The 27,527-nt window shown below is 30.5% G+C and overlaps 4 protein-coding genes across 12 annotated transcripts; all 4 read right to left on the bottom strand.

The window, feature by feature from the left end:
• Positions 1-1,301: 1,301 nt before the first annotated feature.
• On the bottom strand, positions 1,302-2,902 carry LOC111683503 (nuclear transcription factor Y subunit beta). The gene has a single exon (XM_023445582.2). The coding sequence runs from the start codon at positions 2,761-2,763 to the stop codon at positions 1,471-1,473; it is 1,293 nt and encodes a 430-aa protein (XP_023301350.2). The 5' UTR covers positions 2,764-2,902; the 3' UTR covers positions 1,302-1,470.
• A 1,160-nt stretch (positions 2,903-4,062) lies between these two features.
• LOC111683506 (peroxisomal hydratase-dehydrogenase-epimerase-like) lies at positions 4,063-8,086 on the bottom strand. Its single transcript, XM_046952477.1, has 7 exons — positions 7,689-8,086; positions 7,422-7,595; positions 7,060-7,349; positions 5,076-5,187; positions 4,759-4,992; positions 4,474-4,647; positions 4,063-4,408 (listed from the first exon to the last, which is right to left on the bottom strand). Exons 1-7 carry the CDS (start codon positions 8,007-8,009, stop codon positions 4,121-4,123), a joined length of 1,593 nt encoding a protein of 530 aa, XP_046808433.1. The 5' UTR covers positions 8,010-8,086; the 3' UTR covers positions 4,063-4,120.
• Positions 8,087-9,811: 1,725 nt separating this feature from the next.
• Positions 9,812-11,326, bottom strand: LOC111683495 (development-specific 25 kDa protein). The gene is made up of 4 exons (XM_023445573.2): positions 11,165-11,326; positions 10,870-11,097; positions 10,245-10,418; positions 9,812-10,166 (listed from the first exon to the last, which is right to left on the bottom strand). Exons 1-4 carry the CDS (start codon positions 11,258-11,260, stop codon positions 9,888-9,890), a joined length of 777 nt encoding a protein of 258 aa, XP_023301341.2. The 5' UTR covers positions 11,261-11,326; the 3' UTR covers positions 9,812-9,887.
• Positions 11,327-16,298: 4,972 nt separating this feature from the next.
• On the bottom strand, positions 16,299-26,734 carry LOC111683521 (protein LSM14 homolog B-A). 9 transcript variants are annotated; one of them, XM_046951149.1, is made up of 8 exons: positions 25,996-26,734; positions 23,778-24,218; positions 23,135-23,524; positions 21,885-22,378; positions 21,678-21,815; positions 19,504-19,733; positions 19,046-19,419; positions 16,299-17,425 (listed from the first exon to the last, which is right to left on the bottom strand). In XM_046951149.1, the coding sequence occupies exons 1-8, from the start codon at positions 26,114-26,116 to the stop codon at positions 17,418-17,420; spliced, it is 2,196 nt and encodes a 731-aa protein (XP_046807105.1). In that variant the 5' UTR covers positions 26,117-26,734; the 3' UTR covers positions 16,299-17,417. The 9 variants fall into 9 exon arrangements, with proteins under 9 accessions (XP_046807105.1, XP_046807099.1, XP_046807104.1 ...); XM_046951143.1 differs by having other exon boundaries at positions 19,504-19,763; positions 21,651-21,815; positions 25,996-26,733; XM_046951148.1 differs by having other exon boundaries at positions 21,651-21,815; positions 25,996-26,733.
• Between the last annotated feature and the right edge of the window lie 793 nt (positions 26,735-27,527).

The following is a 27,527-nucleotide window of genomic DNA, read 5'->3' as shown; positions in this document are numbered from 1 at the left end:
TGTTTTCGGTCACAGACATCTTTGTTTTTAAAATATAATGTGTCATCTGAAAGACCAATTTGTATGTAGACTTAAAAATAAAGGCAAGAAATCCCGAAAACCTCTGCACAGCTCAATTCTTTAAACAAATATAAATAATTTGATCTCTGGATTTCAATCAATTGCTCAAAATGCTGTGGGTCTGTGTAGTTGAATTTCCTTCAATTTATTCTCCCGGGGGTATGTTACCTTGGTGAATCCTCCACCTTGGCTTTATTGCAATCCCGGGAAACAGAGGGGTTACCAACACCTCTAGTCGGCCGGAACTATAAATTGGTATTTACAGTCTACTGAAAAGAGTCCTAACCAGAGAACCACATAATCTGGTACTACGGGTGGCCAGTTGCCCACAGGTCTATGTTGAGGTTCCTTCGGGATTCACGTAGTGGCTGTGGTTAAAACTCAAATTCGCGGGAAGAGTGAGTTGCGGTTAAAAGACTGATGTAAGGTAAAGTCAATATTTCGGGATTAGTTGGGTACTGTTGCCGAAACAACAGATGCCCTACAGAGGAGTGATTGTGGGACTAAGCGTTGGAAATGAGTTGGTATTATTTGTATATGGTACGGGATGAATGTGGAGTATTGCGGGCCTCACCCCACTCGTCGTCGTCGTATGTTTTTCTCTTATGAATGTTTCGAATAAGTTTTATGGTGGGTTATCTGATGATAATTGAAAGGTATCATATACAAATGATACCATTGAATTTTCCTTCCTTGTCCAGATATGTTCAGAGTATACTCTGTTCATATCAGAATTACCACAGTGTGTCCCTGTGTATAAGAACAAAGTCTAGCATTATTTGATAGATTCGAACTTCGGTCTACCGTTTACGTCTCTAGGTGATGTTGCCAAATCAACAGAGTCCATCCAATCTGCGTGGTTGAAAACGGAAGTGATGTTTTATATCTCGAAAGTTAAGCAACGGGGCAACAATGGTCAGAAATTAGATTGCTCAAGTACTTGAACAATGTGCTTGTATATCCATGCACAAAAATTGCAACCTGCGTGTAAGATACACAAAGGAGCAGTGGTGAGTTGTTTACTTTTTACACACCCAGTGGTTGAAAAAGTACCACCGTGAGATAGGGCAACATGCCAGGTACTCACGTAAAGCACTTCGACATTCCCTTACATTTAACTTCTGTTACCGGAAATAGATTGTTCAGTTAAATGGAAACAAAACTAATTAAAACTTTTTCTGCTTAAATGACGCTCTACCGATTACAACGCTTAATATTTACAAAATAAAAGTTTTATGGAATTAATGTCATTGCGTTTTTATTAATCCTTCTAAAATGTATCTACATTTGGTTTACAACATACATATACATATATAATTAAAATATATTTTGCCAGTTTTATAATTATTTCATTAAATACACATACAACTGCAAATTTGAATCTCAAACGAAAACAAAACAACTACATTCTTAATGACTTGTTGATTTACCGCTTAAGCGTTGAGATGAAAAGGCTGTGCTCAAGGAGATGGGCAATTGACGATGATTACCCAAACTAATGGATACTAGACGTGGTAAAGTGGTCAAGACAGTTGGTGTTTCAACGGTATAATGGGTATCGGGATTATTGACGGTGTAATAGGAGTTGGAGGGTACACGTATAGATTCAAAGGTACCCAAACTTTGTTGCTCTGACGAAAGTTGTGGAACTTGAGCAGTTTGTTGCACTAGGTCAAGGGTTCTTTGTTGACCGTTATCCAAATCTAAACCACCAAGTTTCAATTCGACTTTAGAGTCTGAGCTGTCCAAACGATAAATTGTTTTCAATTGAGAAAGTGTGGGTTGCTCTACGCGCGCTTCAGCATTTAGGACATAGGTGGTCATAAGTTGTGGATGTTGTTGACTGAGCAGTTGTTGTTGCTGCTGCTGTTGTTGAATAAGGAGTTGTTGCTGCTGCTGTTGTTGTTGTTGACTAAGCAGTTGTTGTTGTTGTTGCTGCTGTTGTTGTTGCTGTTGACTAAGCAGCTGTTGTTGTTGTTGCTGCTGTTGTTGACTAAGCAGTTGTTGCTGCTGTTGAGCAATCAATTCGCTGCTATGACTTTCTTGAGAGGCCAATTGTTGTTGTTCTCTCAAAAGTTGCAATAATTGCTCACGAGAACTTTGACGATTCATGAGCAATTCACGGGTGTTTTGCTGTAAATCAGCTTCTAATTGAGCCGCCTGTTCAGCACTTAAATTATGCTCACCAGAGGAAGCGGCAGTAAGACCATTTGCACCAGCTTCTCCAGATGCTGCAGCAGCTGTCTCATTAGTATCTTCCTCAGCATCACTGCCATTATCACCGGTATCTGGCTGCATGGCTGCCTTTATAGCAGCCTCACGATAAGCCTCAAAATGAGCCTGTTTAGCCATTTCAACTTCGGGTGTATCTTGTACTGGCTCGGGAGCACGATTATTATCCATAGGTGGTGTTGGCAAATTAGTAGCTGAAGCCGTAAAACCCTGTCTGCGTCCAGCTTCATATTTTACTGTCTGTAATTTTCCCTCAGAATCTATGTACGAGTAAAATCCTTTGGATGAACCATCTCTAGTTTTATATTCAGCTTTGGCAGAATCATCACTACTATAACCGTATGAATAAAATCCTTTCGAATCCTCTTCTCTGTACTCAGTAGTAGGATTTTCACTTTTCAAAACTATAATCTGATGATTGCGGGAGGCGGCCGCCAATGTTATAAAGGCACATAAGAATATAACTCTCATTTTGTGTAATTTCAAATGAAATTTAATATTTTTATATTAATTTTATATTTTCTAAAATTCTTTTTTTATTATTCTTATAAATCACACACGCACTTTTCCAATCGTTGTAGGTAGTTGAAGCTTTGATGTGCTTCTAATGCTTTTTCTACGTTGCACTTTTAATTTATAGTCTCGTTATATTTTATTTAATTATTTGATATTTTCTTTATAAAAATCTTTGAAGTGTGGCCAGTGGACAGTGTATTTTAGCTTAAACTACTAAAATATCTTTTAATTTTAAAAGTCTTCTTTTTTGACCTCGAAACTTGGCGCCCTAATGCAACTCTAGGTAATCCATACTATTGCCTCTGCGCAAGTGTGGCAAGTGTGTGTTGTATTAGTTGTCAGTTTGCAAATTTTCATCATAAAGTTCCAAAATAATAAAAACACTAACAGAATTTTGTAATTTTGTTTTGAGTTTGTGATCATTTTTTCAATTGTATCAAATTTCTTGTTGTTTTTAGCTAAAAATAAAAAACTTGTTGGTAATATTATTACATTCATATTAGTTTTTAAGAATATGCGTTTTTTATTTGTCAATTCCCTTTTAATTGGACTGTAAAGAAAAAATGCTTAAAATGGGTCAGATTTGTAAAATTAAAGTATTTTTAAAATGGCTTATGTTAAAAAAAAATATAAATACATTATTCAAAAAAACTTTTTATTCCAACATCCCAAATAGAAACTACATATGAACTAGAAATGAACTAGAACGGAACTAGCACTGAACTATAACTGAAGTAGAATTGAACTAGAACTGTACTAGAACTGATCTATAAATGAACTAGAACTGTACTAGAACTAAATTAGAACTGAACTAGAACAGCACAAGGACTGAAGTAGAATTAAACTAAAACTGTACTAGAACTGATCTTGAATTAGAACTAAACTAGAACTGAACTCGAACTGAACTAGAACTGAACTAGAACTGAACTAGAACTGAACTAGAACTGAACTAGAACTGAACTAGAACTGAACTAGAACTGAACTAGAACTGAACTAGAACTGAACTAGAACTGAACTAGAACTGAACTAGAACTGAACTAGAACTGAACTAGAACTGAACTAGAACTGAACTAGAACTGAACTAGAACTGAATTAGAACTGAACTAGAACTGAACTAAAATTGAACTAGAACTGAACTAGGACTAAGCTAGAACTTAACTTAAATTGAACTGGAACTAGAATTCTAATATAACTGATATAAAACTTATCTAGAAGATAAAAATTAAAAAAAATGTTTATAGAATTCACATCTAGTGTTTTCCTAAAATCTTTATTATGCATTATTTCAATGTTTTATCTTCAAAAATTATATTCACTCATTCATGGCTGGTTTCCACAAAACTGCGAATTCCATTTCTTTGATTTTACCCAAATCCAACATCCATACTGAACCATTTTTGGCCTTCGACAAAATATCCACCAAATTTTCAGCACATATTTCAGCACTTTGTTTTTTAACAAAAGCAAAACGTTGGGCCATGGGACCGGCATATTTTGTTAAAGTTTCCTTGCCACGTATGGACTCTAATAAGGCAGTATCGGTAAAACCGGGACACATAGTCACCAAACTAACGCCAGTGTGAGCAAAATACAAAGGATTCTGAAAATTAGAAATGTTTTTTTAATGTTTTTGTTTTTGTTTTTTTTTTTTTTTTGTGAACTTACTGCTAAAGCTCTGGTAAATGCAGTCAAACCACATTTAGCCGCTGAATATACAGCAAACATGCCACTTGGTTCTAAACCAGCCACAGATGATATATTTACTATTAAACCACCCCGTCCACCCTTTGATTGATCCATGTAATCTAAAGCAATAAGAGTGCTATGTATTACACCAGTCTGCAACACCAAATAGCAACAGCAAAAAATAGAATAGAAAACAAAAAGAAAACAATAAATAAATACGTATATGACACAGAAATTGTGCGATATTAAATAACAACAACTTACCAAATTAATATCAATAGTAAGATCGATATAACGATCATCCATTAAACCGCAACCATTGACAACAACATCTATAGAAGAGTCTACTAGTTTGGTGGCGGCTAATTTAAAAGTCTCCTCAATACTTTGACGTTTTGTTATATCGATGGGAATATACGTTAAACAAGAATCAATATAACGACTTTCGAGTGTTTTAAAAACGTCCGCATTTAGCTGAAGATCACAGATCACCAAATGCTGTAGAGTAAAACGCATGTACGCACCACAGTCAGCAGATATTACACAATATTCATACATATGTATGTACGGTAGACACTTACCTTGACTTGCTTTTTTAAAAATGCTTCCAAACATTTTTGCCCTATACCACCAAAACCACCAATGTAAATAATATTTTTACCCTTTAAATCCATTTTGTTATTAATAATTTTGCTTTATAGAGGTTAAATTAGTTTGTTGTTATTGTAGTATTTACAAAATTTATATTAATTTTTAAAATATCGGAGTACTTAACACTTGAATGGTTGTGTGGCAAATGCAGTTTTAATATTATTTTGCAATATTTAGCTATTTTTTGCACAATAGAGAATTTTTAAGCATTTTGCTTGCTATTTTACACAAAACACTTAACTTAGCTATTAGCTTTTGTATTTGAATTTTTAATACTGGTTTTAAAGCTTTTTAGAAATTCGATAATATTTATGCGGTTTAAAGCTTGTTCAGATTTCTATTAGCAAATATTGAATAGGGTTTCTGTTTTTCGATATTGAAGTAATTTGTGTGAGTTAATTATTGAATTTAATAATTCACAGAGACAGACACCTCTGTATACATTGAAAATTAGACTATCAACAACAGATCATTGGAATTGCTGAATCTGGGATATTAGAATGATTACAATCACTTTTATCTGAGAAACTTAAAAAAGGCTGTAGATCCTTAAAGATCTCTCTAATTGAGAAAATTTCGCACCAAAAGTCTGTTTTTATATTAAAAACTTTAAATCGGCTGAAAATCCATAAATAACGATCACTGAGAGAATAGTGATAATCACTATCTCTCACTATTCCACCAAAATCGATTTTTATATGAGAAACTTAAAATCGGCAGTAGAGCCTTAAATAACTCCAAAATCCACTCATATTTCGCACCAAAATTCTATTTTTATATAAAAAACTTAAAATCGGCTGAAGATCCTTAAATAACGTTCCAATTAAGAGAATACTGATAATCAGTGATCACTCATATATCCCACCAAAAATCAATGTTTACATAAAATAAATAGAATCGACTGAATATCCTTAAACAAATGCCTGGCAGTGGCAAAGAAAGTGCTCCAGAGTTTCACTAACCTCTCCAATTTTGCATAGATGTGCTCGTAATCCTGTGTGTCCACTCAGAATACGTACTATCATACTAACTTCAGACTTGCTCATTTTGAGGAGATTTTTCGTTATTCTCTCACCCATATTATTAGTTTAGCTTTTGTTGTGTCAAATGATTTTGCGTTTGTCAGGTTAACTGCCTCCAGCTCCCTTCCTTTCGTTACCGACTACTCCCAATATGATGTGAAACTTACCAGTAGGAGAGTATTCGGTTAAAGCTTTCTTACTATCCAATACTGTCTTAGATTTAGTTCTAGGGGACCTTACAGGGGGTAGGATCATTTATGGACCGATTTTCATTAAATTTATATCGGATTTCAACGCATTTTTAATTTATGACTGTTAAAGCTGTTTAGTACCAAACAAACCTTGTGTAAAATTTCATCTTCCTAGCTCTTTACGTTCGTGCTCTCAACAGACAGAAAGACAGACGAACGGACATGACTAGATCGGCTTAAAAATTTAATAAAAACCCATAATATATATGCATATATATAAACAATATTTTAATGTGTTACAAACGCAGTGACAAAACCAATATACCCCCACCTTTTTTATTGTGGGTATATAAAAGTGTTATTTATTTACTTTTTTCTAATACTGTTCAAATAACATATTTTTAGATAAATTTTCTTTACTTAGACAAAGAATAAGTTTGAAAAATAGTGTTATCAACAGTTTTTTTTTCAAAATTTTATTATTCTTTAAAAATTTACTTTATTTAGAACAAAGATAGTATTCTTTAATCTTCTGTTTATCAAATGAATATAAAACGTGTGTTGTATAATGGCATTTTTTATTTAACCGCTAACTACAAACTTAATTATTTTATTATTTTATATTTATAAAAATAAAATATATTTAACATTAATATATTGATATTAATGTACGTCCTTCTTAAAAAATGTATAAACTACATTAGTTACTATTTACGGTTGGTTTCCACAAAATGGGCATTTCAACTTCTGACATTTCACCCAAATCCAATAGCCACACTGAACCGAGTTTATTGATCTCAACAGCTTTGACAAGATTTTGAGCACAAGCTTCAGCGCTTTGCCTTTTTATGTTGGCAAATCTTTGCACCATGGGCCCGGCATATTCACGTAATGTTGCCTTTTCTTGCACGGCATCTAATAGGGCCGTTTCCGTAAGTCCCGGGCAAATGGTTATAAAGTTTACTTGAGTATGATGGAAATAGAGGGGATTCTGTGAAGGGGTTTTGAAAAGAAAATATATAGTGAATCTGAAAAAAAACATAAAATTGAGTATTAATTTTACCGCCATAGATCTGCTAAAAGCTGTAACACCATGTTTGGCAGCAGAATAAATGGCAAACATGCCAGTAGTTTCTATGCCTGCTATAGAGGAAATATTTACAATTACACCACCACGACCACCTTTTGATTTGTCCATATAATTTAAGGCATTTAAGGAACTTTGTATAACGCCACGCTTAACAATGTAAAGTAAAAAAATTAAAAAAAAAATTATTAAAAATTTTGTTTAAAAATTTTGTTTCAGTTATTTGTGCTTATTAACACTTACCAAATTAATATCTATTGTCAAGTCCAAATGACGATCATTCATTAGACCACAGCCATTGACTACCACATCAATATTGTCCAAAATTTCATTCGCCTGCTTATAGGCATTTTCAATACTTTCCGATTTTGTTACATCTACTTGTATAAATTGTATATTGCTAGATTTGTAAGTGATCTGTAGTTGTTTTAATACTTCTGAATTTTCATTTAAATCGAATATTATTAGATTTTTAATATTTCTTTTTAAAAATTCTACTATGCATTTTTGTCCAATTCCCCCAAAACCACCCAAATATATTATGTTTTTATTTTCCAACTCCATTATAAACAGCAGATTAATAGCAAATGTACTTGTTTCAAGAGCAAATGATTTGTTATAACTGCATTTAGAAAAAGTTTTAGTTCGACAGCTGACAGAAAAACAAAAAAAAGAAGGAAAACATTTTTAAGAACCCCCTTAGCTGATAAGAAGAATAAAAAGGGGTAAAGTTGCCAGAGAATTGTTGCGATATTCCTGATTTAACAAAATAATACCCACTTAAAATTTATATAATATATCTATCTATTTATCTATCTATCAATCTATTTATCTATCTATCTATCTATCTATCTATCTATCTATCTATCTATCTATATATCTATCTATCTATCTATCAATCCATCTATTTATCTATCTATCTACGTACCTATCTATCTATCTATCTATCTATCTATCTATCTATCTATCTATCTATATATCAATCTATCTATCTATCCATCTATCTATCGATCTATCTATCTATCTATTTATCTATATATCTATCTATCTATCTATCTATCTATCTATCTATCTATCTATCTATCTATCTATCTATCTATCTATCTATCTATCTATCTATCAATCTATCTACCTATATATCTATATATCTATCTATCTATCTATCTATCTATCTATCTATCTATCTATCTATCTATCTATCTATCTATCTATCTATCTATATATCTGTCTATTCATCTATCTACGTACCTATCTATTTCTAAAACTCTACCTATCCATCTCTCTAGTTAGAAAATATTTGTTCAATATTTTGAACTGAAATTTTCGTTTCTCCAAAAACTATCTCTTTTTAATAAAATCTGGCATCGCTATTTCACAAAATTGATAAGCAAATGTTTATAACGACGAAAACTAAATTAAAAAAAGAATACAAATGATCTACTTTTAGCACAATTTATTTTATGTCAACAATTAAACACCAAAGAAGTAACAACAAATTGTTTTATTCGCAACGATAATAGAGATGAATGAATGCAGTGTGCGGAAAAGTTATTACGACAATCTTCTTATCAACTATTACAAAAAAACTGCTGAATCATTGCGGCTTATTAAATATGAAAGAATTAAATGACGTTAAATGTATGCATTTAAAATTAAATAGATTAAAAACTTTTCTACACCATTTTCAATAACATTTCTATAGAGACAAATGAATACAGTGTGTGAAAAAGTTATTGTGACAATATTCTTATCAAGTATTACAAAAAAAAGAAACTGCTGAATCATTGCAGCTTTTTGAATATGAAGGAATCAAATGACGTTAAATGTATGCATTTACAATTAATACCGTTCAATAGAACCAGTGTTAACTTCTTAAATCTTCCTTAGGGCGGGTTTCTTACTCCTCAGTTAAACTAGGCTTAACTTGCTGTTAGTTTAAACTCGGAACAAATTTAGGCCGACTTTAACCGATAATTGTGTTTTTCAGTTTTAAATCTAAGCTCAGTTAACTTTGTTAGTATTGCCAACTTTTCACTCAAAAACATAAACAATGAACAGCTGTTTTTTGCAAACAAAACTTTTGTAAAATGGAAAATTTTGGAAAAATCTTAAATAAACATTTAAAATAATAATAAATAAAACAAATCAGAAAATTGCAATTTACTTAAAATATTAAGTTTTTGTTCTTCCGAAATCATTGTTTTATTGTTTTTGTTAATTGTGTTTTCTCACTTATATAGAATCCACGAACACTAGGTGAACCAACTGCAACACTACCAACTAATCTAACGGGGTCATTCGATTAATCCCTTCAATCGCAAGTTTCTATTGGAACTCATAACCACATTAATTACACACACAACTGGTAACTTTATATGTAAACTGTTTTATTTTTACTATTCAAAGTAAACCGTTAATTTAACCTCAAAATTACAACACTTATTAATCCACATATATAGCAGGAGTAATTTCCTTCATACCATCAACACTGCAAACATAAATTCCACCATTTACAGCCTGTTCCATGACATGCATCATATGTACGGCACATTCTTGTGGCGATATCATTTTGGCATCCTTAACAATTTTCCAAATTTGCTCACTATGTGGTACCCATTTCATCCAATCCATATCACGTTTATTCATCATCTCTTCGGAAGAGGTAAGGCCGGGACAAACGCAAATAAAAGCGACACCAGTTTTACCGTAATAGTGTTCATGCTGTTGCAAAGCAAATGGGAAAATAAGACAATGTTTGATGTTTTTGTTTTAGGGTTAAAGCGAAAAAAATATTCTTACCGCCATAGATCTTGTGAAACCTATAACACCATGTTTAGCTGCTGAGTAAACACTAAAAGCTGGTCCGGGTTGTAAGCCATAGACTGAAGACATGTTTACTACAACGCCACCATGTCCGGATTGAGTTTTGTCCATATGTGGTAAAAACAAGAGGGTGGTATTAATAAGACCAGTCTGAAAATTGTAACAAAAGATAAAATTTTAACATAATTGAATTGTTTTAAGACCTGGAACCTGGAACCTGGAACCAAAATTTTGAATTTTCTTCAGTTGTGTTCACGATTGCCAAATTTCCGATTATTCGGGTTATTGGTTTTGATTTAAATACCGTTACAAATTTTGAATAAGAGCTTTTAAACATGCAGCTAATGCGTGTGTATATACATATCTTCACATATCTTAAGGCAAAATGAATAAAATTATTTGAATCATCCAGTATAGTTTTTCTGATCTTAGTCTTATTCAAATAATTTTTAAGACCCCCTAAGTATGTTGTCGATTTAAGTATAAATTCAAATGATATTTTTTTCTCGCCGTTTACAAATCCAGTTTAAAAACTTCATTCACCGCCATATTTCCCCGATTTTCGTTAAACCTATATATAAATTTCAATTTATTCACATACCAAATTAACAGCCACAGTTGTATCAATGTCCTTATCAGCTAAAACACTGGAACCATTGATCAAAACATCAACATGACCAACATAGCTAATAACTTCATGTACAGCCTTAACAATACTCGAATACTCGGCAACATTCATCTGGACAAACAATACCTTAACCTCACTATTCATTGCCTGTAATTTCTTTAACATTTCAACATTTTCCATGCGACCACACACAACTAAATACTGCAATTAATTTTAAAAAATAAATTTTATAATTAAACTGTTAAATTCTTTGTCAACACTCTCTCACCTTAATTGGTTTCTTCATAAGCATTTGACAGACTTGATAGCCAACGCCTGTGAAGCCACCAACATAGACAACATGTTTATTAGACCAATCGAACATTTTGATAGAATCAATATTGAATCAATGCTTTCTTTAGAATGTTTTAATAAAAACTGTTGTTTATAATTTAAAAATTTCGACTTTTATAAATTTTTGTTTTAAAAAAAATTTCGGAATGCATTTCATATTTTGCAATGATAAGCTTCAAATATTGTTTTTCTTTTGTTTTGGTTGAAAGCAATTAATTGTCAGTTAAATTTGACCTTAAAACATTTGAAATTTATTATTTTTATTAGAACATTTAGAATTGTATTATAAAAAACAAAGGTAAATGTCTTTAGTAGATTAACATATCGATGAGTAAGTTCTGGTGAAAATCAGGGAGCGTGTATTAATTAAAACTCGTAAGTTAAGATATCTCAAGAAATAAACTATTTATAATAGAGTAACCTTTAATTTAATTAAACAGATAATATTAAATATTTTATAAACATTAAACAATTTCAAAAAAAATCTTATAATGGATAAATCCCTTAATTACTGTGTTTTAACTTTTTCAAACTTTTTATTTTTGCAGTAAAAACACAACTCTTAGGCCAACTATTTCGTCCACCGATTATTTTTTAATCATTATGGTTTTCGTCTTAAAATGATGAATATATCATTGCGATAAACATTAAACAACCATTAAGAAAATCTTGCTAGAAATGTATTTAAATTTAAACTTAAAACTATTGAAAGGTTTTTTTTTCATATTTCCATTAAAATTTTATATAGGCACCCTATTCTGAATTTCGATTACGTTACGCAAAGATCGAAAAAAAGATATTCCAACAAAAAACTGAATCGTAAGAAAAAGAAGAAGCGATTCCATTTCGATTCAATGCTTTACGATTGTGTGTATTCTGCATTTCGATCGTAATTACGTTTTTGTAAGTTGTTGTTTATGTGGCGGAGAGTCGAATCGAAATGCAGAATACCAAAGTTGCTAAATGGAGAAAATTTCGATTCAAATATAAATATAATTTTCTGACTTATAAAGTACACACATATTTATATGATAAATCCTTTCAATGCGATTTAGCAATGTCCATCTGCCTGTCGGTCTGTATATTTCTAAACTTCCCAGTTTTGGTCTTACTATTCACAAAATAAATGACGCAATATCGAAGAAATGCAAAACAGATATTTAAGATTTTTTTAAACATGATGCAATATTTCTCAAAATTAACATCAGAAATATGTCTGTATAATTTATATAACATTGTTGATTGGAAAATGTTAGTTTAAAAAAAATTTTCGTAAAATTTAGTCTAGTCTTTACACTAGTCTTTAGTCTAGTCTATACACAAGTCAATAGTCTTGTCAATAGTTTAGTCTATAGTCTTGTCTATAGTTTAGTCTTTAGTCTAATCTCAGGTCTAAAGTCTAGTCTATAGCCTATTCCATGGTAAAGTCTATCGTCTAGGCTACAGTATAGTCTATAAATATTAGTTTATGGTCTAGTCTATTGTCTACTCTATAATTTAGTCTCTAGTCTAGTATACAGTGTGGTCTAAAGTCTTGAAATAACTTGATTTGAGTTGAATCTATTGTTTAGGCTGTAGTTTAGTCTATAGGTAAGTCTACAGTCTAGTCTGTATTGTAGTCTATAGTCTAGTATATATAGGCTATAGTATCGGCTAGTGTATGTTCTAGTCTACCTAGACTATAGTATAGTCTATAGTCAAGACTACAGTTTTGTCTACAGTCTAGGTTACAATTTTGTCTATATCTAGACTACAGTTTTGTCTATAGTCTAGACTACAGTTTTGTCTATAGTCTAGCCAATAGTCAATCTATAGTGTAGTCTATAGTATAGCCTATAGTTTAGCCTATAGTTTAGCCTATAGTGTAGTCTACAGTCTAGCCTATAGTCGAGTATGTACTCTAGTATTGTTTGTATAGTCTAAACTGTAATCTAGTCTATAGATTAGTCTATAGTACAGTCTGTAGTCTAGCCTAGAGTGTAGACTATAGTCTAATCTTAAGCCTAGTATATAGTCTAATCTAAAGTCTAGTATATAGTCTAGTCTGTAGTATAGTCTGTAGTCATGTCCATAGTGTAGTATATAGTTTGTCTACAGTCTAGTCTATAGTCATGCCTATAGACTAATCTATAGTCTAGCCTGTAGTCTAGTCTGTAGTCTAGCCTAAAGCCTGGCCTATATAGTCTAGTCCATATTCTAACCTATAGTCTAGTCTATATTCCAGCCTATAGTCTAACCTATAGTCTAGTCTATAGTCTAGTTTATAGTCTAGTCTATAGTCTAGTCTTCAGTCTAGTCTATAGTCTAGTCTATAGTCTAGTCTATAGTCTAGTCTATAGTCTAGTCTATAGTCTAGTCTATAGTCTAGTCTATAGTCTAGTCTATAGTCTAGTCTATAGTCTAGTCTATAGTCTAGTCTATAGTCTAGTCTATAGTCTAGTCTATAGTCTAGTCTATAGTCTAGTCTATAGTCTAGTCTATAGTCTAGTTTATAGTCTAGTCTATAGTCCAGTCTATGGTCTATTCTATAGTCTAGTCTGTAGTATAGTGTATAGTCCAGTTTATATTCTAGTCTAAAATTTAGTCTATAGTCTAGTCTACAGTCTAATCTAAAGTCTGATCTATAGTCTATTCTATAATTTAGTCTATAGTCTAGTATTTAGTTTCGTCAGTAGTCTAGTCTATTGTCTAGTAAGTACTCTAGTATTTTGTGTATAGTCTAGTTTTTAATCAAGCCTATAGTCGAATATGTAGTCTAGTCTGTAGTTTAGTAAAGTCTATTCTATAGTCTAGTCTATAGTCTAGTCTAGTTTGTAGTCTAGTCTATTATGTAGACTATAGTTTTGTCTATAATTTAGTATGTACTCTAGTATCTATTGTGTCTTGTCTATTTTATAGTCTAATATGTAGTCTTGTCTACTGTCTAGTCTATAAACTTGTTTATATTCTAGTCTGTAGTTTAGTAAAGTCTATTCTATAGTCTAGTCTATAGTCTAGTCTAGTTTGTAGTCTAGTCTATTGTGTAGACTATAGTTTTGTCTATAATTTAGTATGTACTCTAGTATCTATTGTGTCTTGTCTATTTTATAGTCTAATATGTAGTCTTGTCTACTGTCTAGTCTATAAACTTGTTTATATTCTAGTCTGTAGTGCATTCTATAGTTTAGTCTATAGACTAGTCTAGTCTCCAAAAAATTATGAAAAAATAGTGTACAAAACTGAAAACTTGGAAACGCCCTTACAGTTGCATTTGTAGATAACCTAAATATCATGATCACTTATGCTGTTGCCAACTTACAGTTTTTTGCGTAGTATGTATATAAAATGAAAAAAAATTCTACAGATAAAGTATTTTAGTATCTATTGTGTCTTGTCTATTTTATAGTCTAATATGTAGTCTTGTCTACTGTCTAGTCTATAAACTTGTTTATATTCTAGTCTGTAATGCATTCTATAGTCTAGTCTATTCTATAGACTAGTCTAGTCTCCAAAAAATTATGAAAAAATAGTGTACAAAACTGAAAACTTGGAAATGCCCAATTGCATTTGTAGATAACCTAAATATCATGATCACTTATGCTGTTGTCAACTTACAGTTTTTTGCGTAGTATGTATATAAAATGAAAATAAATTATACAGATAAAGTATTTTTTTTTAATTCTCTTTAATTTTAATAATAAGGATAAAACTTTTATAAACCTTTTTATATACTACACAAATTTATTATTTATTATTAATTTGTTTTATTATTTTTGACAATGATTTAATTTGTTTTTTTTTTATTTTTTATTTTACGCTTTATTTATAAGTTTTTAATGATAAATTTCAAAATACATATTTCTGTGTATATATATTTTTTTGTTTGTTTTTGTATGCTTTGTTTTTAAAATTTATATAATAAAATTTTAATTTTTTTGTTTGTTTGTTTGTGTTGTTTTTGGGTATATTTTTTCCCTTTTTGTAATAATTTAACAGAGAGAGAGTGAGCTTAAGTTTTAAGGGTAATACAAAAAAATTAGTTTAAAAAAAAAACATTGTAAAGTTTTTTTTATTTAAATTTTTGTTTTTATTTTAGTATACAAACGTGTTACTTCTTTAGCTTTTAAACAGAGGCAGGAAGAGAGCGAGAGAGAGAAAGAGAGGTAGAGCTTAGTTTAGTTTTAAAAAAAAAATTAACTTAAAAGATTATAATTAACAAAAAAATTTTCACACTGGCGCTGATTGTTTTTTTTTATAAATTTTTGAAAATTGAGAAATTTTTATTTTTTGTTTTTAACTTAATGATTTTAAATCAAAGAGACCGTTATTATTATAATAAAAAGAGGTGGGTGTGGTGGTAGGGTTTTTTCTTTTAAAGGAAAAATTAATATTTATAAAAAAAAATAGTTTTCTTTAAGAAAGTCTTATGTTGTTTTTAGGGAAGGGGGGTTGTGTTTACAAAATTGTGGCTTTTTTTATATAAATGTTTTTTTTTAGAGTAAATAGTTAAACAAATAATAAAGCTTAATTTAATTAAATTAATAATAAATTTTTAACATAATTAAAGACAATCTGTGTTAAATTAAAAATTATATTAGTAAGTATAAGTTTTAAAAAAAATAGTTTTTGTTTAAGGTTTACTATTTAAAACAAAACAAAAAAAAAAAGAATTTTCAATAAAATTCTTTGAATTTTATTTTCAATTTGTTTTTATTTTGTTTTTTTCTTTTTTTTTTCTACTAAATTTTGGAATATCGTTTTTTGGCGAATTCGTTTATTTTCATTTTTTTTTAATTATTTCGTTTCTTTAGTACTGTTTAGTATTGTTGAGGTCCAATGTTTTTGTGTTATAGCTTTTTTTTTTTGGAAAAAAAAACAATTATAAGTCGTTGCGACATGGATAAACTTAAAAAACTATGTATTAATAATATAATTTAAAATAATAAACATTTCTAATTAATTATTAAACTAACGCCATTTAAATATGTTAATAATTAATATGTTTGCAGTAGGTACTACTCCAAAAAAAATAATAATAATAAAATAAAAGCTCACTCTCTTCTTTGTAGATTTTCCTTTTTTTTTTTTTGTTTGTTCTCCAATTAAACATGCTGCTGTTTTCAAATGTTAGTTGTTTCTTTATTTATAAATTAATATATTGTGTTTTGTGTTGTATTTATATTTATAAAAAAAAAATCTTGTTTAAATTTTACAATTTGTTTTGTTCAAATTAATTTAAATTTTATAAATATTCATACCATCATATATCAGCATTAAAGTTTATTCCAATAAATGCAACTCGACCACTTCCACACAACAAAAAAAAAACTTATAGTTTTGTTAAAAACAAAACTTTTCTTTTCTACTTCCCTCTCTCTCTCTCTTTTTCTTTTTCATTCCTTAGTTTATGTTTCTCTAGCTTTCTTCGTTATTCCTTAAAAAAAATTGTATACTTCTTTTTTTTAATTTTTTAAAGCGCCTTTTTTTATTACATTTCTCTTTTGTTTAATAGTTCTTTTTCAAACAATCTTTTTCTTTTCTAAATTAGTTTCTTCAGTATTGTGTGTAATGGGGGGATATATTTCTTTCTTATTTTTTTTAATTTTCATTTCATTTCTTTTTTTTTCCAAATATAAATTATTACTTATTATCTTTTCATTTTGTTTTTTTTTTGTTTTCTTTCTATAACTATTTTATGCTAACATCTTTAAAATGTTTATATTTTTTCTTTTAATTTTATAATTTATCTTCTTTCATGATTTGTTTGTTTGTGTTTTTGTTTTTCTTTTTAATATATAAATGTTTCTTCATGTGCCGCCTTATTTAACCCATAATTTTATATTTTGAATTATTTTCTTTCAGTTCAATTGAACAGTTCTTTTTTTTTTTCTTTCTTTTTAGTAATATATTTTTGCTAAAATTTTATTATTTATATCCTTTTTTTAGATTATGTTTGTTCTCTTCTTATTGTAGAGCTTGTTGGTGATTTCTTCTATATATATTTATAATTTGCATTTTTGTTTAATTTTAAATTTTTCGTAGATGGGAGCGAAGGACGTCAGCAGTTTAAAAAAAAAAAAATACTTTTGATGCACAAAATGTACTTTTTTTATGGTTTGTTATAAAAATTCCTTTTGATGTTTTTTTTTTCTTTTTGTTTAATGAATTTTTTTGAACTTATCTCATGTAGTAGTTACCAGCACAAAAGATTATTGACCTATAAAAGAAAATTGTTAAAAATAGAAATACATTAAAAATTGGAATAAAATTCTATTAAAAAATATATATAATAATATTTTTATGAATTCATGAATCTCAAAAACTTATTTTCGAAATTTTGAACATGTCCTTAAACAAAAAGAAAAAGAGTTTTATGAATCCTCATAATTTAGAGATAATTTTAAAGAATCTCAAAATCTTTCAAACATAAGTTCGAAATTTTGAACCAGTTTTTAAAAACCTTATAAAAAATGAAAGTTTAAGGCAAATTATTGACGTGATGTTTACTCTCCCCTCACTGAGAGGGGTGGTCATGGAAAACAAGTCTGGCTGGTTCTTATGAATCATACACTTAAATGTATAAAGTCCGTCCGAATCCACCAGCGTCTGTCCCCATATTGGGCGGCTGGTGGTCTGTGTTTGTTTAAACGGCAGTTTAAACTGGCAGTAGGTTATAAATTCACCTGTCACTATGACAAAACAATGGAGAAAATGAGCATGCCCTTTGTACCCGGTCAGGGGCTATTCGTAGTTGCTCATCAAGTGGCGAGATGGTACACTGTACTATTGGCAATCACGCCAGAAGAATGGGTCTTAAATATAACGACTACTGTGGAGGTCGTAATAATGAGAAGGAAACAATATCTCACCTACCCACCATTCAATGTAAGCAGATAACAATGCTTCGGTTTTGATGCCTTATCATGTTTGGATGAGCTATCTGGGATACGCCTAAGGAATATCCTAAATTTTGTACATCAAACGGAATGGTTTGAAGCTGGAAGTAAGGATAAAATGAACTCCTACGACCACTAGGATAACACAACGAGGACTCATGTCAGCCACTCATTACTGATGCCTAAACCAGTAAGCGGGTGGAAATAGAGTCGTTTGTGCATATAATTTGCCACTATCCTAGGATTGTAATAATGAGAAGGAAGAGATAACAATACCTCACCTTCTGATATTGCCCATCATTCAATGTAAGCAGAAAACAATGGATGAGCTATATTTTGTAGAATGGTTTGAATCTGGATGTAGAGAGTAAGAATCAAAATAACTTCTTCGACCACTAGGGTAACACAACGGAAACACCACTACGTGATCCCTTGTCATCTACTCATTATTGAGTGGCCGCCCTTCTTTCCTAAACCTAGACCAGTAAGCGGGAGGAAATAAAGTCGTTTGAGCACATATTTTGTCACTGTCCTAGGATACAGAACCTCAGGCTGAAATGGCAAGATAATAGATCCCGCGACGACGGATTTTGACCCTCGCAGTTTACTAGGTTTTGTCAAGGGAATTAGTCACTTCATCGGCTGGGACTCTTAAAGGGAATTACAATGGAATTATGGTCCACGAGTTGATACGCAAATTTAAAATTTTCAAAGTGAAAGTGAAAAAAGTATGAAAAATTTGCTCAAATTTAACAAAAGATAGTTTTTTAATAGTCCCCCTGATTTACAGATAATTTCAACAAATTCGTTCCAAATATAATCAAATATTTTACAATTTTTTATTTTCTTTTTTCAGAATTCTCATAATTTTCGTATATTTTTGACTTTGGTGGATGAAAATTATGCATTTATTTTATTAAAAACAAAAAAACTCAACTCACCTGCACCAACTGCCGCCATTTGTGGTTGATTGTTAGTCTCTTGTAAACCTGATGACACCGTTTTTGATGTGGTCGCTGGTGTTGTATTATTAGCAGTATGATTTGTAGCTGAACCTGGAGTTAAAGGTTGTTGCGTTTGATTTTTCAAATTTGTAGCAGCATTATTATTGGCTGTAGGATTGTTTGTAATATTGTTGGTATTGCCAACACCGCCACCATTTGAAGTGCTGCCATCACGATTATTTTGCATTTTACTGCGATTGTTGCTGCGATTACGATAGTTATTGCCGCGATAGCCACGATTATTATAACCACCGCCGTTATTATAATTGCCCATATTACGATTGTTATAATAGTTGCCACGACCACGGTAACTGCAAAAGGATATTAAAAAAAAAACAAAAGTTAAAGCTTAGGTTTTTAAAAGAATAAAAATGTTTATTATGTTACAAACTTACCCTCCACGCCTTGTAGATGAAACACCAAATGTTTCACTATTCAATTTGCGTTCCTGACGCCAATCATAATTCTTGTTCTTTGCACGATCTTGTGCAGTTTCACAGGAGATATTATCAAAGAATGATTTGGTTTTATCATAGCCTACAGTAATCTCTTCTTCTTCAGGTTCATGCTCACCAGCTCCAGTCTCATTACCCGAATCATCTTTCTTATCAGTTTCACCATTCATCTGTGAAGTAGTGGGAGTAGGCGAAGAACACTTTAAATTTTGTTTCATTTGTGTTAATATGTTTTCATAATTTTTTTGTTCCATGGATTAATGCACACAAACACACACACACGCACGTACGCACATTAATTGTTGGGATTTTATTAATATGTTTAGGTGTAGTTAGAAAGTTTTTTTTTTGTTATGAAAATTTAAATAATAATAAAAATTATGATAGAAATCAAGGGGTTTGCAAAGTATTCAAGACACATTAATCATAATTTAGTTGGTAGTTGGGGTGGTTGTGCATTACATATTGTGTGGAGTGGTAGTAGCAGGAGTGTTTGTGGAAGAGGAGTTTTGGAATTTAATAGTCAGCCATGCAGAGGGGTATTGGATTAGGTTTAATTATTTCAAATGTTGTTTTGATAATTTGTTGCAGGATGTTTGTTGGTGATGGTAGTAGTGATTATTTTAAGAAATAAAAATAGGAAAAACAAAAAAGAAATATACACAGTTAGAAGTGGTTTATTAATATAAATTATTTTTAGATAATGTTACTCTACTATATGCACATGTCGGTTGTAGTTAGTTGCATTTGAATGAATTCAGCTTTTGTTATAGAGTAGAAAATAAATATTCATAAAAAACTAAAAACAAATCTAAAATATTATACATATCTTATCTTCTATCTATCTATCTATCTATCTATCTATCTATCTATCTATCTATCTTTCTATCTATCTATCTATCTATCTATCTATCTATCTATCTATGTATCTATGTATTTATGTATCTATCTATCTATCTATCTATCTATCTATCTATCTATCTATCTATCTATCTATCTATATATCTATCTATCTGTCTATCTATCTATCTGTCTATCTATCTATCTATCTATCTATCTATCTATCTATCTATCTATCTATCTATCTATCTATCTATCTGTCTATCTATCTATCTATCTATCTATCTATCTATCTATCTATCTATCTGTCTGTTTGTTTGTTTGTCTGTCTGCCTATCTGTCTGTCTGTCTATCTGTCTGTCTGTCTATCCATCTATCTATCTATCTATCTATCTATCTATCTATCTATCTATCTATCTATCTATCTATCTATCTATCTATCTATCTATTTATTTATTTATTTATTTATTTATTTATTTATTTATTTATTTATTTATTTATTTATTTATTTATTTATCTATCTATCTATCTATCTATCTATCTATCTATCTATCTATCTATCTATCTATCTATCTATCTATCTATCTGTCTATCTATCTATCTATCTATCTATCTATCTATCTATCTATCTATCTATCTATCTGTCTGTCTGTCAGTCAGTCTGTCTGTATGTCAGTCTGTCTGTCTGTCTGTCTTTCTCTCTGTCTATCTCTCTGTCTGTCTATCTGTCTGTCTGTCTATCTGTATATCTATCTGTATATCTATCTATCTATCTTTCTATCTACGTTGATCTCAATATAACTGCCGTCATTACAGAACGCTGTATACTTGGAAACCTAGCAAGATGGTTTACGTTACAACGACTTTTGTATGAGCGGTCAAGATGAAAAGGAGAAAAAATCTATCGATCGCCCTCTTTATCATGGAAATGTATGAATATTTGTTTATGATAATATAAATAATGAGGAAGATACATTTTTTAAACTAATAAGTAATTTATAGTAGATATTGAAAAATATTTGAAAACAAAAGTATTAAAATCTTTGGTAGTATCCTTTTTCTTCGTAAATATTTAAAAAATCAACATTAATTTCACTTGACTCTTTTTTATCCGTTTTCAAATATAAAAAAATAGATACAAAACGACAACAAATACAACTTAACAAATGCACAAATAATATTTCTAATACAAAGAAACTCAATTTAAAACAAAAAAATAATAAATAATGAAAACTAAAAAAGGATACCTGTTCAGATTTGGGTTCATCGCCCACCTTAAGTTTTGATAATTGAGAGCGCAGTTCTTCGAATTTAGTATTAGCTTGTTCGAAATCAAAATCTTGTTCAAATTTGATGGGATTACGTGAAGGCTTCTGCATGCCACCGGGACCATTTGCCGATCTAAAGCCCTGCTTTTTGGAAAGGAAAAAAGAAAGAAAAATAATTAGATATTTACATGTCTGCCAAACTAATGGCATTACCATTAAGTTACGCACGTTGATACGTCCACCGCCGCGGCTGCGCATGTTATTATTGTTGTTGGGCATATTACCACGGTGTGTATTCCAATTGTTGCGATTTTGATTGCCTCCCTGGTTATTGCGATTGTAATGATTCATATTATTATAGTTGTTCTCCATCATACGACCACCCGAACGATAGTTATCATTGTTACGCTGTTGATTGCCGCCACGTTGATTTTGATGATTTTGTCGCTTATGACCAGCATCACGCGATTGTCCACCACCGCCATGGCCAGCATTATTCTGATGATTCGGATGTTGATGCTGTTGTTGGTGTTGATTTTGATTATTGTGATGATGTTGCTGTTGAAGCTGTTGCTGTTGTTGATGTGTTTGCTGCTGTTGATTCTGATTCACTTGTACACCAATATCCGCAGAAGGACTTTTTCGTGAAATAAGACTTATGGGCGTCGTTGAGCGTGAAGCACCAGCTAGCATGTCTATGACGGAAACTTTATTAAATTAACATTTAATAAGGAAGGAAGAAGAGAAAATAAATATGTATTTATGTGTGTTTCGTGTTTTATTATTTAAATTTTTTTGTTGAGTTGTGTTTTTAATTTTTGTATTGTAATGTTGTGTTTTTATGAAAATAAAAAGATAAGAACTTAAGTGAAAAAGAACAATCCAAATAAAATAAAAGCAACAAAAATTTATAAATAATGAACAACCAAACTAACCAAAAATAAAAAAAATATACTTTGCTGTTGTACTCTGTAGATTTTGCAGGTTTGAATAAGATTTAGTCTTTAGTTTTTAACAAAAATATTCCTAGAAACCTGAAAATCATATTAGTACGCAGGGGAACAAAGCAAATATCTTATACAAATGAAAAAAAAGAAACTGTGAAATTATATAAAAAATACAAAATCAAATCAGACTTCTAAACTACTTGCAAAAAAATGCTGTAACAGCAGAAGCCACAATAGACCAAGGATCTACTTTGAAGCAAAATAAAATGTGATTTTATAATAAAAAAACAAACAAATGATTATTTAAAACCTAGTTTGCAGCAATTTCAGCTTAAACGTGTAGCTGACAAAATGTTGCTGTGCAATTTTTCTGATTTGAAAATTAACAATAAAAAGTATAAATGAAAAGGAAAAATAATCAAAAATAAAGAAACGAAATTAAGGGAAAACAAAAAATAATTGGTGTAAATATGATTTTCACTTTTTTTGTTTTGTTGAAAAAGTTTACCCTCACACCTTGGTCTTTGTGATCATTTAGTGCCGTTGCATTTGTAAGGGATAATTTTTTATTTGTGGATGTTGTAGCAGCAGAAGAAACTGCTGTCGATGTATTATTACCAACAACACCACCAACTCCACCAATACCTAAACCTATGTTACTAAGAAGACCACCTGAACCTCCAATACCAAGGCCAATGCCCAAGAGACCAACATTGTTAATGGCATTATTGTTATTATGATTGTTGCTGTTGTTGCTACTGTTATTAGTATTAGTATTGGAGTTTGTATTATTATTATTACTATTATGAGGAGCACTACTACTGTTGTTAAGATTAGAGCCAATACTATCGACGGTGGTTAGTAAGGAGGATGTACCCAAATTATTAGTATCCGTAGTATTACAGCCTGTACGAAGAAATAAAGAACGAAAGAGATAAATCAACGTTGGAAGAATTAGAAAAGATCTTCATTTATAGTTTCAATTCAATACATCATTTAAAGCTTTTAAGCAATCCCTATACTAACCTAATATTATTTTAATTATAAAGTATTTCTGCTGGGTGGTAGTAATAAAAAAATACCTCAAAATTTATTACATTTTGTTTCGACAGGTTTTTATTGTTATTTATACCACCACCCATCAGGTTTAAATACTTACTTGGTTGTTTTTGTTGTGTTTGTGGCTGTTGTCCCTGTGGTGGTTTTTGTTGTGGTGGCACAGGTTGTTGATTACCACCCATCATAAATGGTCCTGGAGCACCAGCTCCAGGTGCTAAAGATGGTACAGCACCAGTTCCACCGGTACCTCCGATAGCTCCTAAACCACTCATAGTACCAAAGGGATTACCATATGTTCCGGTTGTTCCCATTGGCGGTACTTGTTGAGGATTCATGCTTGGCATTGAAAAATGTGGCATCACGTGTTGTCCATTGGGTAATTGTACTTGCATAATAGCCGGATCATTGGGATGTGGCAGACTGTTGTTGATGACGCGTATATCCTTAATATCGGAACCACGGAATAGAATATAATCATAGATTTGGCTTTGAGGTGCTATTTGAAATTGTGTTTCACGATCTTCGGTACCAAAGGAACGTACTAGAAGTGGATAATAAAAGAAATTGAATTTAAAAAATAATGATTTTATTTAAACAAAAAAATCAGATTAATAAAAATGTTTTTAAAAACCAAATAAACATGATTTCGATTCACCACTTTTTTCATCGCCACTAGAAGTAAACTAAAACTGAACTAGAACTGTACTAGAACCGAACTAGAACTGAACTAGAACTGAACTAGAACTGAACTTGAACTGAACTAGAACTGAACTAGAACTGAACTAGAACTGAACTAGAACTGAACTAGAACTGAACTAGTACTGAACTAGAACCGAACTAGAAGTAAACTAGAACTGAACTAAATTTGAACTAGAACCGAACTAGAACTGAACTGAACTAGAAATGAACTAGAACTGAACTAGAACTGAACTAAAACTGAACTAGAACTGAACTAGAACTTGAACTAGAACTGAACTGGAACTGAACTAGAACTGATTTAGAACTGAACTAGAACTGAACTAGAACTGAACTAGAGCTGAACTAGAACTGAACTAGAACTGAACTAGAACTGAACTAGAACTGAACTAGAACTGAACTAGAACTGAACTAGAACTTGAACTAGAACTAAATTAAACTAGAACAGTACTAAAACTGAACAAATATTGGACTCTTATTATCACATATCGTCAGCTAAAACGTAAACGGTTCTAACTAATCAAAACTCTAAACGATTTTATTGACAAAAAAGGTAAAAAGTCCAATTTATCCATTTGTATATAAGCCATTGTCAACTGTCATAAAAACTGATAGGATTCACTATTAAAAATAAGCTTATTTACGATATGTTTGAAAAACAACTAGAATTGTTCAAAATTTTCGTAAGGTGCTTAAAGTAAAAAACTTAGGGAACTTATTATTTTACCACTCGAGTGATTACATTTATCACTAATTTTTTAACCATTGTTATGGTTAATTCTGGGATACATTTATTATTTTTTTTATTATGAAAACCAAATATTTTTTTCTGTGGTTAAGACTTAAAAAATCGAAACAGATATGATCCTACATTTATTCTACATTTATTCTAGTCATAAGTGGTGAATGGTAGGTCTCCTGTTTTCCTTTAGACAAATTAAAAATAATCACAAAAATTTATTTTTTTACAAAGTTTAAGAATTTTTCTATATAGAAACTATTTTCATATGGCGATAATGAAATATACAAATAAAAATTTGTATTAAAAGAAAAGGAATTACAAAAAAACCGTTATACATAATTATAACGGATTAAAGGTTACCCTGTCGTCTGCCTGCTTGCCAACATGTTAACAAAAGTAAATAAACAAATATGCCAGTAAAATGAAAAGGAAAAAAAATTAACAGAAAAGCAACAGAAAGAAATAAAATCTTATTAGAATTAAGGAAAATGAAAAGTGAAATAAAAGAAATTTATAATGGCAAACAAACAAATATACATACAAAAAGAAAAACAAAAATACATTTTTATCTACATACATACATATATATATATATGTATGTATATATGTAATTGTACTCGCAATAAAGGTGATAAGTTATAAAAAAAGGGGGCAGTAAAAAAAACAAAAAAATTATAGAAAAAGTATGACGGTGTAAAAGAGCCGACGATGCCAGCTTGACAAAGAAAGTCCAAACAGAAAATATGTAAAATTAAGAAGAAAAAAATTTTAATTTTACCGTTTGATAACGGCATTTCTATAAAGTCCTATGTACATACATGTACATAAATATATTATTTTTGTTAAAAAGATTAATTTTAACACAATTTTCAATACTTACCACTAGATAAAGCAATTGTACATTCTTGGGGATCCACTGTATAAAGACGTCCCTCATAACGAATATCAGCCTTAGATATAAGGCTGATTTTCGAACCCAGCTCCGGCATACCGCCACTCATTTTGTTTTTCTGTGGCTATTTTCAATTTGCGCAATAAAAAATTTCAACAATGGAAACTAACGAAAATTAAGAAAAAAATAAGAAAAATTTGTGTGTACAACAACAAAGCAGTCTTTTTTTGCGGTGTGTTTTTTACTTCAGATACACGTTTACAGTTTTTTTTTTTCAAAGTTTTTCCCGTCTAACTTTACAAATTTCAACACTTGCAATATTTCTTTTTAGAATTGTTCTCAATTTAAATTAAATAAAACCAGCAACCGAAAAATAAAGTTGGCCTTTATATTTGTCTATATATTTGCTCAGTCACTACTATCTTTCACTGGCTTTCGCAAAAAAAACGACTCGGCCGCAAGATGGCTTTTATTTATGCTAAAATCACTTCTCACACTTTCTATTGCTTTTTTCAGCGGCTAAATCCAACAGAATTCTTTAAACAAAAGTTTATAACTTTTTAATAACACAATTTTTTAAATAGTCTTTTTTTTATAGGCCGCAATTGCGTTAATTTTCCTAAAGGAAAAATTTAACTTTCCACTTTTTTGCTGACTTTTTCAACGACAGTTGTTCGTTCGCCTTGCTTGCCTACTTGCCTCGTCAAAAGTGGAAGAAACAGTGTTACATTTTAATACGCAATATGGCGACATTTGCCGTAGTTTAAAGTAGAAAAGAGACAGCTATTGTATGGCCGGGTATAAAACGTAACATAATTAAACACATACAGCTAGCTAGATACATATAGATGTGTGTGTGTTCTCGTTTCTAAGTTGTCAGCACTGTAATAAAAATATTATTTTTGTTGTTTTTCTTTGTGCTCTTGTTCGTTATGCAAAAAAACTTTAAACAGAGTGAGATAACTATGACATTCAATTGATAAGCTAGTATGTGGAACAAGTGCAGTTATAGGGATTTTTGCAATAATGTAGATAAAAAGATGGCTGTGTTTTTTCGAATGGCGCGCAATTTGAATGTATTTTTTTCATACAAACATTTTTGTTGAAAAATTGTTAAAGTTTTATAGATAAATATTATTTGTTATTGATGTTTATTAAAGCAGAGTTAAAGAATGATAATAATAGCCAAAAAGAATTTGTAATTTTATTAACTGAATGAAAGATTATTATGAAAATTAGATTGTAATGTAATATCATAGCTATCAGCTTTTTGATAGGTTAATAACAGTAACTTCATACTATAAAAGTACTGTTTATATTTTTATGTCCGTTAAAATGGATATTACATATGTAGGGTATATACATATATGTAGGAGTAGGAACAGCGAGCAGTCGGACATTCAAAAATTGAAAGAAAATAAGAAAAAACGAATGACTTTTATTACTATTTAGAAAAATAAATTCTTAACCGTGTTTTATTTAAAAATTTTGTACATAAATAAAATGTTTAAAAAATCATT

The sequence above is a fragment of the Lucilia cuprina genome, chromosome 5 (genome assembly GCF_022045245.1).
Source record: "Lucilia cuprina isolate Lc7/37 chromosome 5, ASM2204524v1, whole genome shotgun sequence".
Classification (NCBI taxonomy): domain Eukaryota; kingdom Metazoa; phylum Arthropoda; class Insecta; order Diptera; family Calliphoridae; genus Lucilia; species Lucilia cuprina.
The sequence above is the reverse complement of the archived record's forward strand: the minus strand, read 5'-3'. Positions and strand labels throughout refer to the sequence as shown.

Excerpts from the sequence above, each read along its gene's own strand:
- LOC111683495 (XM_023445573.2), bottom strand. The coding sequence starts at position 11,260 with ATGTTCGATTGGTCTAATAAACATGTTGTCTATGTTGGTGGCTTCACA. Across the intron at positions 10,419-10,869 it reads CAACTGTGGCTGTTAATTTG|ACTGGTCTTATTAATACCAC; the intron begins GTATGTGAATAA and ends TACAATTTTCAG. Across the intron at positions 10,167-10,244 it reads GTTTCACAAGATCTATGGCG|CATGAACACTATTACGGTAA; the intron begins GTAAGAATATTT and ends GCTTTGCAACAG.
- LOC111683503 (XM_023445582.2), bottom strand. The coding sequence starts at position 2,763 with ATGAGAGTTATATTCTTATGTGCCTTTATAACATTGGCGGCCGCCTCC.
- LOC111683521 (XM_046951143.1), bottom strand. The coding sequence starts at position 26,116 with ATGAGTGGCGGTATGCCGGAGCTGGGTTCGAAAATCAGCCTTATATCT. Across the intron at positions 23,525-23,777 it reads AACACAACAAAAACAACCAA|GCTGTAATACTACGGATACT; the intron begins GTAAGTATTTAA and ends TTCTTCGTACAG. Across the intron at positions 19,420-19,503 it reads TCATCTACAAGGCGTGGAGG|TTACCGTGGTCGTGGCAACT; the intron begins GTAAGTTTGTAA and ends ATCCTTTTGCAG.
- LOC111683506 (XM_046952477.1), bottom strand. The coding sequence starts at position 8,009 with ATGGAGTTGGAAAATAAAAACATAATATATTTGGGTGGTTTTGGGGGA. Across the intron at positions 7,596-7,688 it reads TGACAATAGATATTAATTTG|CGTGGCGTTATACAAAGTTC; the intron begins GTAAGTGTTAAT and ends TACATTGTTAAG. Across the intron at positions 4,993-5,075 it reads TTTTAAAAAAGCAAGTCAAG|CATTTGGTGATCTGTGATCT; the intron begins GTAAGTGTCTAC and ends TTTACTCTACAG.